Here is a 15,116-nt window from a genome sequence, read left to right as displayed (position 1 = left end):
GGTCGTCCTACTGGAGCGTCTAAGTTTTGGCGGCGATCCTGGTGAGGGCCCCGGCGGTAGTGACTCCGGGAACGTGGTGTCTTCCTCACGTGGTGTCTTCCTCACAGGCAGTTTCGTCACCCCTAGGCGGCGCTATAAGGTTGGAAAATGGGCAGAAGGAAGGGGTGCCTGTAGGGGGCGTCGGTGCCTGCTCGGCTCTGGGTCGGGGTTCTGCCGGCAGTACTGGCCCTCTGGTCAGGTACGGTTGGGGGGGGGGCAGTGGCTCGGGCGCGCGTGGGGCTCCGGCGGGCGCCAGGTCCCGGAGGAAGACCGTATCTTGGCGTCCGTCGGGGAACGCTACGTAGGCATACTGGGGGTTGGCATGCAACAGGTGGACCCTTTCGACCAGCAGGTCCAACTTGTGCGCCCTCGCATGTTTCCGCAGCAAGACGGTTCCGGGTGTCGCTAGCCAGGTTGGGAGCGAGGTCCCCGAGGAGGACTTCCTGGGGAAAACAAGGAGACGTTCATGAGGTGTCTGGTTCATGGTAGTACATAGCAGTGACCAAATGGAGTGAAGGGCCACTGGGAGGACTTCTTCCCAGCGTGAGACTGGGAGATTCCTGGACCGAAGGGCCAGCAGGACGGTCTTCCAGACCGTTTCGTTCTCCCTTTCTACCTGCCCGTTTCTCCAGGGGTTGTAGCTGGTTGTCCTGCTCGAGGCGATGCCCTTGCTGAGCAGGAACTGGCGCAGCTCGTCGCTCATAAAGGTGGACCCCCTATCACTGTGGATGTATGCGGGGAAACCGAACAGTGTAGAAATAGTTTGGAGGGCCTTGATGACGGTGGTTGTGGTCATGTCCGGGCAGGGGATGGCGAATGGGAACCGGGAGTACTCATCAATCACGTTCAGGAAGTATGTGTTGCAGTCGGTGGAGGGGAGGGGGCCTTTGAAGTCCATGCTGAGGCGTTCAAAGGGACGGGAAGCCTTTATCAGATGCGCCCTCTCCAGTCGGTAGAAGTGCGGCTTGCACTCCGCGCAGATTTGGCAGTCCCTGGTGACCGTCCTGACCTCCTCGATGGAGTAGGGCAGGTTCCGGGACTTAACAAAATGGAAGAACCAGGTGACTCCTGGGTGGCAGAGGTCCTCGTGGAGGGCTCGGAGGCGGTCTACTTGTGCGGTGGCACAATGCCGCGGGATAGGGTATCAGGAGGCTCGTTCAGCTTCCCGGGACGATACAAGATCTCGTAATTGAAGGTGGAGAGTTCGATCCTCCACCGCAAGATCTTGTCGTTCTTAATCTTGCCCCGCTGTGCATTATCGAACATGAAGGCCACCGACCGTTGGTCCGTGAGGAGAGTGAATCTCCTGCCGGCCAGGTAATGCCTCCAGTGCCGCACAGCTTCCACTATGGCCTGGGCCTCCTTTTCGACCGAGGAGTGGCGAATTTCGGAGGCATGGAGAGTGCGGGAGAAGAAAGCCACGGGCCTGCCCACTTGGTTGAGGGTGGCGGCCAGAGCTACGTCAGACGCGCGCTCTCGGCCTGGAAGGGGAGGGACTCGTCGATGGCGCGCATCGTGGCTTTTGCGATGTCCGCTTTGATGCGGCAGAAGGCATGGCGGGCCTCCGTCGACAGGGGGAAGGTCGTGGATTGCATTAGGGGTCAAGGCTTGTCGGCGTAATTAGGGACCCATTGTGCATAGTAGCTAAAGAAGCCGAGGCAGCGCTTTAGGGCCTTGGGGCAGTGAGGGAGGGGGAACTCCATGAGGGGGCGCATGCGTTCGGGGTCGGGGCCTATGACTCCATTTTGCACTACGTAGCCTAGGATGGCTAGACGGTCGGTGCTAAACACGCACTTCTCCTTATTGTAGGTCAGATTCAGGAGGTGCGCGGTCTGGAGAAATTTACGGAGGTTGGTGTCGTGGTCCTGCTGGTCATGGCTGCAGATGGTGACGTTGTCAAGATACGGGAACGTTGCGTGTAAGCCGTACCGGTCAACCATTCGGTCCATCTCACGCTGATAGATTGAGACCCCGTTTGTGACACCGAAGGGAACCCTTAAAAAATGATAGAGCCGCCCGTCTGCATCGAAGGCAGTGTACTGGCGGTCGCTATTACGGAGGGGTAGCTGGTGGTAGGCAGACTTGAGATCCACCGTGGAGAAGACCTTGTATTGCGCGATCCTGTTTACCAGGTCGGCAATACGGGGGAGGGGGTACGCGTCCAGTTGCGTAAACCGGTTGATGGTCTGGCTATAGTCGATGACCATCCTATGCTTCTCCCCGGTCTTTACCACCACTACTTGAGCCCTCCAGGGGCTGTTGCTCGCTTCGATGACCCCTTCCTTCAGCAGCTTTTGGACCTCGGACCTGATGACGGTCCGGTCCTGGGCGCTGTACCGTCTGCTCCTGGTGGCGACGGGTTTGCAATCCGGGGTGAGGTTCGCAAACAGGGAAGGGTCGCGAGGCCGCAAACAGTAAGGGGGGGTATAGGGCCGCCGAATTTAAAAGTAAGGCTTTGTAGGTGGCACTGGAAATCCAGTCCTAGAAGGGTGGCTGGCAGCACGTATAGGCGGAAATTGCGGAATTCCCTGTCTTGGACGGTGAGGTTCGCGAGGCAGAACCCTTTTATCTGCACCGCGTGTGACCCGGAGGCCAGGGAGATCCTTTGTTGGGTGGGATAGGTGACCAGAGAACAGCGCCTTACCATGTCGGCGTGGACGAAGCTCTCCGTGCTCCCGGAGTGGATGAGGCATGACGTCACGTGGCCGTTGATGCCGATCGTCGTGGTGGCCTTTGCTAGCGTTCGGGGCCAACTCTGGTCCAGGGTAATGGAGGCCAGCTGCAGCAAGGAGTGAAGATCGGGCAGCGCATCATCAGCCGTGTTGGGGGCTTGAGGCCCCATCCAAGATGGCGCCGTCCATGGATCGCACATGGAATCCGGGGACTCCCAAGATGGTGGCAGGGAGGAACAAAATGGCGGCAGGGAGGGACAAAATGGCGGCGCACTCTGCTCCTGCGAGGCGGAGGCCAGCTGCAACAAAAGGTTTTGGTCGGGTAGAGCGTAGCCAGCCGTGCTGGGGGCTTGAGGCCCCATCCAAGATGGCGCCGGCCATGGATCGCACGTGGAGTCCGGGGACTCTGAAGATGGTGGGGGGGAGGAGGAAACTGGCGGCGCACGCTGCTCCAGCGTGGCGGAGGCCAGCTGCAGCAAGGGGTTTTGTTCCGGCAGCGCGTAGCCACCCGTGCTGGGGATTTGAGGCCCCATCCATGATGGCGCCGGCCATGGATCGCACGTGGAGTCCGGGGACTCCGGAGATGGCGGCGGGGAGGAGTAAACTGGCGGCGCATGCTGCTCCAGTGTGGCGGAGGCCAGCTGCAGCAAGGGGTTTTGGTCCGGCAGCACGTAGCCACCCGTGCTGGGGGTTTGAGGCCCCATCCAAGATGGCGCCGGCCAGGGATCGCCCATGGAGTTCGGGGACGGAGACCCCGACGATTGGACCGGCGAGGGACAAAATGGCTGCGCGCACTCCTCCAGTCTGGTTGCCGGGGGGAAGAATGGCTGCGGCCTGCGATGCTGCCTGGCGGGGCAAAGGCTGCGGTGCGCGTTGGGCCGGCGGGGCTGGGCAAAGGGAGTGCGGCGGTGGGCCTGGGGCGGTCGGGACTTGGCAGAACGGCTGTGGTTGCACAGCAGGCGGCTGGAGGAACGGCTGAGGGTAGTCATTGGATACCGCGTTCACCGCGCGGGCGAGGCAGACCACGGCATAGTTGCCTTTCTTGCCGCACCCTTTGCAGGTGACGGTGCGGGCCGGGCAGCGTGCGCGGGGGTGATTCGCCTGGCCGCAGGAGGAGCAGCGTTGGCCGGCGGCGGTAGCCGGGCGCCTTGCCGCGCAGGCCTGCGGAATTAGCGGGTCAGTCTGGGGGTTAAGCGGGCAAGTCTGGGGGCTGCCGCGGCGGGGTGCCACGCAGCCCAGGGGGGCGCGGTGCGCGCGGTGGCGTACGCAAGCGCGTTTTTGTACGCCACGTCCATGGAGCCTGGCAGGGCCCGGGCCTCGGTGAGGCCCAGCATGTCCATTTCGAGCAGCCTTCGGCGAATGTCGGGGGAGATCATACCTGCCACGAAAGCGGCTCGAATTAAAAGTTCGGAGTGCTCGTTCGCCGTCACCGCTGGGCAGCCGCAGTTTTGGCCCAGCACGATCAGTGCCCTGTAGAAATCTTCCAGCATCTCACCTTGGCTCTGCCGTCTCATTGCCAGCAGGTGACGGACGTAGACCTGATTAAGTGGACGAATGTAGTGCCCTTCCAGCAGTTCCATGGCTTTATCATAGTTCACCGCCCCTTCGATCAGGGGGTAGATCGCCGGACTGACCCGCGAGCGTAGGAGGTGTATTTTCTGCCTTTCCGTGGGGGTGTCGGCAGCCGTATCGAGGTAGCTCTGGAAGCATGCCAGCCAATGCTTAAAAATCGTGGCAGCATTTTCTGCGTGAGGGCTGAGCTGAAGGCACGCCGGCTTGATGCGGAGATCCATCCTTCAGAAGTACTTATCTGATTAAATTGACACGCAATCAGTACGCTTGAGTCCACGTGGAGTCATATCGATTCAGCTTTAATCAGATAGAACTGTACCCAGCAGCGAAGTTACAGAAGTGAAGGCTGCTGGGACGGCATTGGTTCTTATACCCCGCCTCTCAGGGCGGGGCTATGTACATTGCCCAATGGCAGACCCCACGGTCTAGCCAATGGTCATTCCTCTCTCTGGTACTGCAATACCTGGTATTACCACAGGGGGTTGGGTGTGATACCCAGAGCCAATCAGGTCTGTGGGGTACAGGAAGATAAGGATGATTACTCTGTGATTGGGTCATTCACCCTTCAAGCATTTTTACCATTCAATTATATTTTGACTGGACTGAATTTTAACTCTGTGCACTCGCCTCGGTCCCAGTTACCTACATCCCCTTACATAACAAAAATTTAACAACACCAGTTTTGAAATGTTTAAATGACCTCCAACCTTTTTGGTGAGAGAGTTCCATATTTCCAACATTCTTTGTGTGAATTAGTGCTCCAGCCCTCATGAGATGAAGAATAAAATTCTATTAGCCTTTGTAATTTGTTTTTGAAGCTATCCACTAGATTATCCATGGGTCCTGAACTCTCACTGCTCCTCCAGAATTCCTCACTCCTCACCATTTGGAAAACACTCTGATTTATCTTTCTCGTTCCAAAGTGGATGACCTTGGCTCTCTCTCACATCGAACTGCATTTGCCACAGATCTGCCCACTCACAATCTATCCATGTGCCTTTGCAACCTTTCCTCCCATTTATATTACCCACTGCGCTGAGACACCACGGGGTGTTTGACCCGTCACATTCTGCCAGTTTGTGTACACATCCAATGAGGGTGATTTTCAGCCCGGGATTGTCGTCAGAAGGTGTGGCGACGTGGGCGTAAAATCAGGAGAAATCAGGAAACGCAATTCTCGCTGGAGAGATCATGTTCCCCGATTTTTCCCGGCGCTCACCAGCGACATCAGAAGGTCACGCCTGCAACGGTGGGAATATCATTTTCATGGGATTTAATTAACTTTATTATTATTACCGAGTCTCCCCGCCACACAATGCCCACTCACAAAATGTCCATACATAGCTGATATTATGTCGATTGGATCTCTATGAGGATGCAAAGGTAAGTATAGCCCCTGGGGAGTGGGGGAGCGTGGGTAGAAGGGCACTGTCCCCCAGCACTGCTCCCTTGCACAGGATGGTGATGGTGGTGGTGGTAAGGGGGTAGCCAAATTCTGGTCAGATTCCACCCAGTATTTCTATCGCCCTATATTCTAACCACCTCCCAACCATGTCTAAAGGATTCTGGCAATTCCAGATGCTTCCATTTTTCCGAATGATCATGTGTGGAATTTAGTAAACGATGGAGCCTTTTCTCAAACTGAGCCCCGTTCTCTGAACCATTGTGTCGCAACATCTCCGGTGGCAAATGGAAACTCTGTGCTGCAGGTGGTGCTGAATACAATGGCTTCTGTGTTACCCATGTGGGAGATTGATGCAGGTTTTGGTGGTTCCCGAATGATTCCGTGATGACAGCATTTCCAGCGCTGACCGCAATAGATGGATAGTGACTGACCTGCAGCAGAAAGGCCACAAGAATCTGCCAAGTGGTGGCACAGTGGTTAGCACTGCTGCCTCACAACGCCAGGGCCCGGGTTCAATTCCGGCCATGGGGGACTGTCTGTGTGGAGTTTGAACTTCCTCCTCGTGTCTGCGTGGGTTTCCTCGGGTGCTCCGGTTTCCTCCCACAGTGCAAAGGTGTGCAGGTTAGGTGGATTGGCCATGCTAAATTGTCCCTTAGAGCCCAAAAGGTTAGGTGGAGTTACTGGAATTGGGTGGGGGCCTAGGTAGGGTGAGCTTTTGGAGCGTTGGTGCAGACCCGATGGGCTGAATGGCCTCCTTCTGCACTGTAGTGACTCCATGGATCCAAGTTGGAGAAAGGAAAAAGTTAGGGTTGAAAATACAATTGCTCAGTTACTGTAAAGTGTGATGTGGCGTTTTATCCCCAAATTGATTGACAATGAACACCCCAGTGTCCATCACCTTCTGCAAACCTAAATTCGATTGTGAGGACTTGTCGAGAGAAAAAACAATTCTCTCTGAATCAAGGGTTTCTTGTGCTTCTGTTGCCCGGTTTATGCTCAATAGGGCCCCTCGGTCAATAGGGTATAAGCAGCAGTTAAATGTCCTCAAGCTGGTTGATGCTTTATTATGTATACAGTACAAAAACAATCCATATCTTCAGCTATACAGAGTGTGGTTTGTGACAACCTAATACAGAAACACAAATTGCACCTCCCACCTTGACAGATGCAAGTGAAATAAAGACATCAATTCGCTGCCCTTTCCCACAACGGCACGATATTCCATCCCTGGAAGTAGCAGGTTACAGTTTCAGAGACTCCTGAAATGTTTCGGAATCCCAATTGAGAGATTGTGATTGAGCATGGTGTTGTGAGGCAGCAGTGCTAACCGCTGTGCCGCCACTTAGCAGATTCTTGTGGCCTTTTTGCTGCAGGTCAATCTTTATCCATGTATTTTGGTCAGCGCTGATTGTGGGCAGGGATTCAATCAAGTTTAGGCAGCTGGGGAGTACGGAGGGAAATTTAAAGGTAAGTTTGGATCAGATGTTAGGCAGATCGGAACCTTAATGATCTGAATAATCATATCTGTCGCTGAATTAATGATACAAATAAAGACAAAGATCAGCTCAGTGATGAATATCTTTATTTCCAAATGCAGCAACAATCAAATGGGAATTGAGTACAAACCAGTCACCGAATTTGATCACAACTTCCACCAGACATAGAAGTATTCTTGAGTCTCAGTCAGTCCAGGGTGAGCTTGTCAAACAGGTACTCTCCCGTGCCATTCTCAGGGGCTCCCAGTCTCTTCAGGTTGGTGATGTGATCTCCGAGCTTCTTGATCATCTTCACTTGTTCATCCAAGTAGTGAGACTCCAGGAAGTCACAAAGCTGAAACAGGAGGACAGAAGAGAAATTAGTGTGGATCTTCCCCAGATGAAAATTCTTCCCCCCCCCCACCTCCTCAAGATGGTAAATCTGATGCACGTGGGTGTTGTGGGCAGATTTAGCCAGAATTACCCACAAATCTTGAATCCACCAGGATGATAAAATCACCAATCATCTTCTTGTTGAAAGATGAACTATTTAATGAGTAATAAAATAATAAACTGTGAGTTCTTTTACTCAATACTAAACTAACAATAACAAATTAAAGTACAATACAGATAACTATATAACTATACACTATTATAACAAACTAGTTCTAACTTCTCTCACTCTAGCTATACTATGTCTTGCTTGTTCACTGTTCCGAATCATGTGACTTAGAAAAGGTGGGAAATCAATTCTTATAGTATCTGACTGTGAGCCATCTAGTGTTGATTTGACTGTACTACATTTACATACATTGATCATGTGTATTGATATCTGAATATGAAAATGAAAATGAAAATCGCTTATTGTCACGAGCAGGCTTCAATGAAGTTACTGTGAAAAGCCCCTAGTCGCCACATTCCAGTTCCTGTTCGGGGAGGCTGGTACGGGAATCGAACCATGCTGCTGGCCTGCCTTGGTCTGCTTTAAAAGCCAGCGATTTAGCCCAGTGTGCTAAACCATTCCCCCGCCAGAATATCACTACAAGAAGGAAAATAAGCTTTATTAGTGTGGCTCTTCAAGATAATTATTTTTTCTGGTGTGTTTGTAAAATCTCACATACTTTGATCAGTTAATTACTCAAAGGTATTACCCAGGTGCCTTTATTTGCAAGATGAACAAAGGACCAATCAGGTTCACGTTTAATGCAATTTTATTCACAATTCTCTCACTCACACAAAATATGACTCAGACCCACAGCTGAGCTCTAGGTATTACCCTTAATTAGTGAAAGAGGCTGGCCAGGCTACGATCACTCGATATGGATGTCTTCCCTGGGTTCGAAACCCAAGGTCCCTTCTTCTTGTGATGATTTTGCTTGGGGACTTCCAGACTAGCGCTGAAGATCTGTTCCAATGTCCCTTCCTTTATACATGCCTGCTAGCATTGAGTCACAGGTATACACCCCAACTGGCCAGAGTTCCATTGCCCAGCCACACCCCAACTTGTTAATGGGGGAAGATACACCTGTTTATTCAGGATGGTTCAATCCAGATCCACTGTCGTCAGAAAACCCTCATCTGACCAGCAACTAGCCCATTCTGAAGCCTGATGGCTTCTTTTGTCTGTCCTTAATCCTGCTGCAAAGATGATCACCTGCGTCTGGAAATTAGTTACATACTCATAGCATGGTCGTGCTCTTTGTGTAAGAGTGAGTGGGTAACTATTGAGTGTTCTTGCAGACAGCCTGTATCAATGCATCCAAGGCCTCCTGTGGTAGTGTCTGTACCTGGCCTATGTATCCTGTCAGCCACTCTTGGGTGATGTGCTTTGCACAAGTGACAATTTCATTCAAATGAATTCCTGAAGAAACGTTTTAGTGATCCAGCTTTAGTGCATATAGTGGTCTCGGCTGCTTATCATAAAAAACAATCTGCAAATACGAAACAAAGCCAGAAGAATTCTTCTACAGCGGCAGCCGTGTGTACCATCTACAAGATGCACTGCAGGAACTAGCACCTTCCAAACCCATGACCACTACCACCTAGCAGGAGAAGCCTGGGAACCCCCATCCCCGGGGGCTCCCCTCCAAGTCACTCACTCTCCTGACTGGGGAATATAATCACTACTCCTTCACTGCCACTGGGGCAAATTCCAGGAACACTCTCCCTAACAGCATAGTGGGTATACCCTCGTCTATTCAAGACAACTGACCACCTTCTGAAGGGAAATAAAGGCTGGGCTTAGCCTGCAAAGCCCACGTCCCCAAAAGGAAGAAATGATGGTCCCCTGCTGTGAATTTCAATTTTAGGACTAATTTGTACAAATATTCAACAGAAGACCTTGCACATCAGGCAACGATCTTCAGAGAGGATAGATGTCAGGCAGCAGTAAACATCGGCCAAAATGCAGATTTATCATGTAGGCAGGCAAAAAAACTAAAACAATCCATAACCCACTCCAGGCTGTGTGGATCTAGGAACTAATAGTTATGATAACTCACCTTTACTCCCGAGTAATGATGCACCAATCCACCAGCCTCATAACTAACTGCAAGAAAGAGACTCAGCACAAGAGAGCAATTATTGGATGGGAGGTATGACCCCACACGAGTCAATAGATAAAAAAATAATGTCACAATCTAATGTGGAGATGTCACCAAGTGCATGTGCTATTCCTCATGGGTATTACCCTGGCCAAGGAGACAACAAGTGGCAGACAATTGGGTGTCCTCTCCCCATTCCCACAACTTAGCTGCTTCAGAGCATGAATGAAGAGATGAAATGTCACCAAATCCAGTCAATAAACTCACCTGGAGAAGCAATGAATCCTAGAAATAACTAGCTACTGAATTAGAGAGAGCAAATTATCCATCAAGTAATTGTTTTTTTATTTCTGCACAGAGAAGGCAAACTTTCATTATATCGAGAAGCAATGATTCTACAATCCCAGTCAGTCCAGGGTGAGCTTGTCAAACAGGTACTCTCCCGTGCCATTCTCAGGGGCTCCCAGTCTCTTCAGGTTGGTGATGTGATCTCCGAGCTTCTTGATCATCTTCACTTGTTCATCCAAGTAGAGAGTCTCCAGGAAGTCACATAACTAGAACACAAAATGTGTATCATTAGCTCAGACAAATATCTAGGAATCAACAGCATTTGTCTTCACAGCGGAAAGATAAATATAAGAGAGGTGGCCAAGTGGGACATCAGCAGGAATACAACAATCCAAATGGCCTCCTGAGAATCACGATAATGGTTACAGCTCCAACCCCACCTTGCAAATCAGAGTCAACCATCAACACCAAATTCCCAAGTCTATGGTGTCAAATATAGAAGTATGAAGCCCAAGTGGAACTCAATATATAGTCTTTTTTTAAAAAATATTTTATTCAAATTTTTCGGCCAAACAAAACAATACAAAGGTTTTCCTTTTTACAACAATAAAACAATATAACAGTGGCCGGTTTAACAAATAAATAAATATATAAACTAAATGGCAACTGCCATAACAAAAATAATAACTCTCCAAAAATAAAATCAAACAATCCATTATACATAACCTAGTACAAATAACCATACAAAAACACCCCTGAGGACCCACCAGAGCCCTCTCCCCCCCCCCCCCCCCGAGCCCTCTTCCCCCCCCCCCCGGGTTGCTGCTGTTACCTTCATCGTTCTGTGAGGTAGTCAATGAACGGTTGCCACCGCCTGGTGATCGCTTGAGCCAAACCCCTTAGTGCGAACTTTTATCAGTTCTAGTTTTATAAACCCTGCCATGTCATTTATCCAGGTCTCCACGCCCGGCGGTTTGGCTTCCTTCCACATAAGCAACATCCTTCGCCGGGCTACTAGGGACGCAAAGGCCAAGACATCAGCCTCTTTTGCCTCCTGCACTCCCGGCTCTTCTGCAACCCCGAAGAGAGCCAACCCCCAGCCTGGCTCGACCCGGACCCCTACCACCTTCGAAAGCACCTTTGCCACCCCCACCCAGAACCCCTGCAGTGCCGGACATGACCAAAACATGTGGGTGTGGTTTGCTGGGCTTCTAGAGCATCTCCCACACCTATCCTCTACCCCGAAAAATTTACTGAGCCTTGCTCCGGTCATAGGCGCCCTGTGTAAATTCAAACCTTGAATTGTATCAGGCTTAGCCTGGCGCACGAGGACGACGTGTTTACCTTACATAGGGCACAGATTCCAATATCAACATCCAACTCACATGAGGGTCGGTATTCCCAGAGGAGAGTTTATGCAGATCCAGCAGACTCTGGTTCACATTCTTCTCCATCTGCAGAGCTCTCTGCATTGCCTCCAGACCGTTGCTCCACTCATCCTGCTCTGGTTTCTGAAAGGGGAAAGAGAGAAGTTTGTTAGTGGCAACAATTCCAGGTGATGCTAATTTTTGCACCCAAATGTTCTGTGGGACCATTATTAGATACTGCTCAATCGACACCTTAAGCCAAAGGGTTCCATAAATCCCCATCTGCTCATTAAAAAGGACTTCTGTGTTTAGATCTACAACAATGATCCACATTCTGCAGTTTCCTTGCTAACCACTACAATGCTGCGGTTAATAGCAGTGCAGGAAGTCATGCCTTCTGAACCACCATGATCCACTAGCTCAGGTGATCCAGAGGTTTTACCAGCACATCTTATTCATCTCATTGGATTTTGCAGATTCTCATGCATCCCAAGTTGCAAAACATAAATGTCACTAGAGGGAGAGAGGGAGGGAGGGAGGGGAAAAGAGTCACAACACCTCTGGCCTTAAGTCAATAATCTCATCCATTACAGGACTTCTACCCATGCTGGCATCATAGAAGCAAAAACAGAAAATGCTGTAAACCCCCCAGAAATATGGAGTCCACACGACTCCCATTCACACATCAGACTTATCCTTCAACCTTGACATCCTCCAGGATGATGCGGCCTCCACGTCTATTCTGGAATTCCATCAGTTTCTCAGCGTGTTCCCGTTCCTCATGTGACTGCTCCTTGAAGAACTCAGCAAAGTGACGCAGGGCAACATCATCCCGGTCAAAGTAAGAGGACTGCAGGTAGAGACACAATGGAAAGGGGAGAGTCAGGTCAGACCCAGAGACCACCCAACCTGAAGAAAAAGACCCCCACAGCTCCATAACTCATCCTTTCTCGACCTCAATAGCTGGTCTTTGAACCGGACTACTTTTTTTTTTTTTTTAAAAAAAAAGGTTACTTGCCCGGGAATTTAATTCAGAAGGTTGTGGATTTCTCTGCCCAGGGCTTTATTGCTCCATTGTGGAATACATTTAAGGTTGGGATAGACAGACATTTGGTGTCAGGCAATGAAGTGATTATGGGGAGCAGGGAGGAAAATGTAGTTGAAACCCACACCAGCCTTGATCATCATCAAATGGTGGGGAGGCTGGCTGGGCCTTGTGTCGCTCATGTTTTGTCGACTGGCCGATGTAAATACTGCACTACAGAACATCTACTTCTTAACTAGTCCAAAATGAAACAACAACTGTGTGGTAAAGATAACTGGATAAGTATATAACAAACTATTAACTATACTGCAGAATAAGTCTATCCACCAACAAGATTTACTCCCAACTCCCCTAAGCACAGTGTCACGTGGTAGGTTTACACTGCCACCTGGTGGTTGGAGGTGGTGTGCATTATTATATACAAAATTGCTTATGCATAATCACCACATGGTCTACTCCTGTTAAAGTGGTTAGACCTCTCTTCCCAGTCAAAAGCTCAGCCGAATAGGAAATGGCAGTACTGGAGAACCCAAGAACCGTAACACTTTATGGATTTAAATTTTTTTTTTTTTTTTTAAATCACTTCTACTAAATCTACAATGGAGTAATATCAATTAAAGAGATAATTGTTCATGTTCAATATTTTAACATTTGAGTTCAGCACATCAGGACTTGAGGGAGGGCAAACTGACCACAAATTCAGCTAATGTTTCACTCCTCAGTAATTACTCCCCTCCAATTGGAAAAGTTGAGATTCCGGTACCTTCAAAACAATCTTTCTACTCGAAACCTCAGAATCCAAACCCTGGAGTTAATTTCAGATCTAATCTGGACACAGCAATTCTAAAATAGGAACAAGCTCCTGTCTGGAGCATTCACTCCATGCAGTCTAAAGACATATCTAAAGCCAACTCATTAACCTAGAGAAACTCTACCTGCTCAGAAAGCAACACAGTCACAGTCTTAAATTGAAAATAAGGCTCCCAAAAATGTAAAACTCACCATGGAGAGGTAAACATAGGAGGAATAGAGCTCCAGGTTGATCTGCTTGTTAACAGCATCCTCACAGTCCTTGTGGTAGTTCTGACGCAGTTGGGAAGCCATCTTACTGGTTAAGGGTCAAATCCAAACAGCAACAACATAACCTCTGTCCTCACGAGCTCTTGTATTTATACAACTGGGACATCCTGTATTCAAACAGGGAATGACATCAGCCAATCAGGAATCTGCCATGAATCCAGGCACCAATTAATCAATGAGAAGGGATGTGATATCCAGAGCCAATCAAGGCTGTGGAGTACAGGAAAGATAAGGATGGTTACTCTGTGATTGCGTCATTCAACGCTTCAAGCATTTTACCATTTAATTATATTTTGACTGGACTGAATTTTAACTCTGTACACTCGCCTCGGTCCCAGTTACCTACATCCCCTTCCATAACAAAATTTAACAACATCAGTTTTGAAATGTTAAAATGACCTCCAACATTTTTGATGAGAGAGTTCCATATTTCCAACATTCTTTGTGTGATTAAGTGCTCCAGCCCTCATGAGATGAAGAATAAAATTCTATTAGCCTTTGTAATTTGTTTTTGAAGCTATCCACTATCTTTTTTTTCATATATTTAGAGTAGCCAATTATTTATTTTTCCCAATTAAGAGGCAATTTAGCGTGGCCAATCCATCTAACCAGCACATTTTTGGGTTATGGGGGTGAATCACACGCAGACACAGGGAGAATGTGCAAACTCCACACTGACAGTGACCCAGGCCCGGGATTTGAACCTGGGTCCTCAGCGCCGCAGTCCCAGTGCTAACCACTGCGTCACCGTGCTGCCCCGTCCACTCGCTTTTAGCAATTTCTGCTTCATGGATCCTGAACTCTCATTGGTCCTCACCATTTGGAAAACACTCTGATTTATCTTTTTAATTCCAAAGTGGATGATCTTGCCTCTTCCTCACATCGAACTGCATTTGCCACAGATTTGCCCACTCACAATCTAACCAAATGCCTTTGCAATCTTTTTCTCCCATTTATATTGCCGACTGCGTTAAGACACCAGAACCATCACAGGGTGTTTGACCCGTCACTTCCTACCAGTTTTGGTACACATCCAATGATGGCAACTTTCAGCCCGGGATCGCCGTCAGAAGGAGTGGCGACATGGACGGAAATTCCGGAGAGATCAGGAAATACAATTCTCTCCGGAGAGATCATGTTTCCCGATTTTCCCCAGCCCTCATAAGTGACGTCACAGGGTCACCCCCGCAATGGTGGGAATTATAGTGTTTTTTAATAAATTTAGATTACCCAATTTAGTGGCAATTTGACATGGCCAATCCACCGAGCCTGCACATCTTTTGGATTGTGGGGACGAAACCCATGCTAACATGGGGAGAATGTGCAAACTCCACATGGACAGTGACCCAGAGCCAGGATCGAACCTGGGACTCGGCGCCGTGAGGCAGCAGTGCTAACTCCCTGCACCACCCTGCCGAGCCGGGAATATCATTTTAATGGAAATTAATAAACTTTATTATTAACGAATCTTCCTGCCACACGATGCCCCCACGCTAAATATTCATACATCGCTGATGTGATGTCGAGGGAATCAGTATGAGGGCGCTAAGTATAGCCAGCGGGGACAATGGGGGGGAAGAAGGGACGAGGGCAATGCTCCCTTGTACAGGCGATAGTTTCGTGGTGGTGG

The 15,116-nt window shown here is 49.6% G+C and overlaps 1 protein-coding gene across 1 annotated transcript; it reads right to left on the bottom strand.

Moving 5' to 3' along the window:
* Nucleotides 1-10,027: 10,027 nt before the first annotated feature.
* On the bottom strand, nt 10,028-12,298 carry LOC140404112 (ferritin heavy chain B-like). Its single transcript, XM_072492531.1, has 3 exons — nt 12,065-12,298; nt 11,380-11,505; nt 10,028-10,260 (listed from the first exon to the last, which is right to left on the bottom strand). The coding sequence occupies exons 1-3, from the start codon at nt 12,296-12,298 to the stop codon at nt 10,114-10,116; spliced, it is 507 nt and encodes a 168-aa protein (XP_072348632.1). The 3' UTR covers nt 10,028-10,113.
* Between the last annotated feature and the right edge of the window lie 2,818 nt (nt 12,299-15,116).

Source organism: Scyliorhinus torazame, chromosome 29, assembly GCF_047496885.1.
Source record: "Scyliorhinus torazame isolate Kashiwa2021f chromosome 29, sScyTor2.1, whole genome shotgun sequence".
Lineage (NCBI taxonomy): Eukaryota > Metazoa > Chordata > Chondrichthyes > Carcharhiniformes > Scyliorhinidae > Scyliorhinus > Scyliorhinus torazame.
Note: the sequence above shows the minus strand (reverse complement) of the source record. Positions and strands in the feature narration are given on the sequence as shown.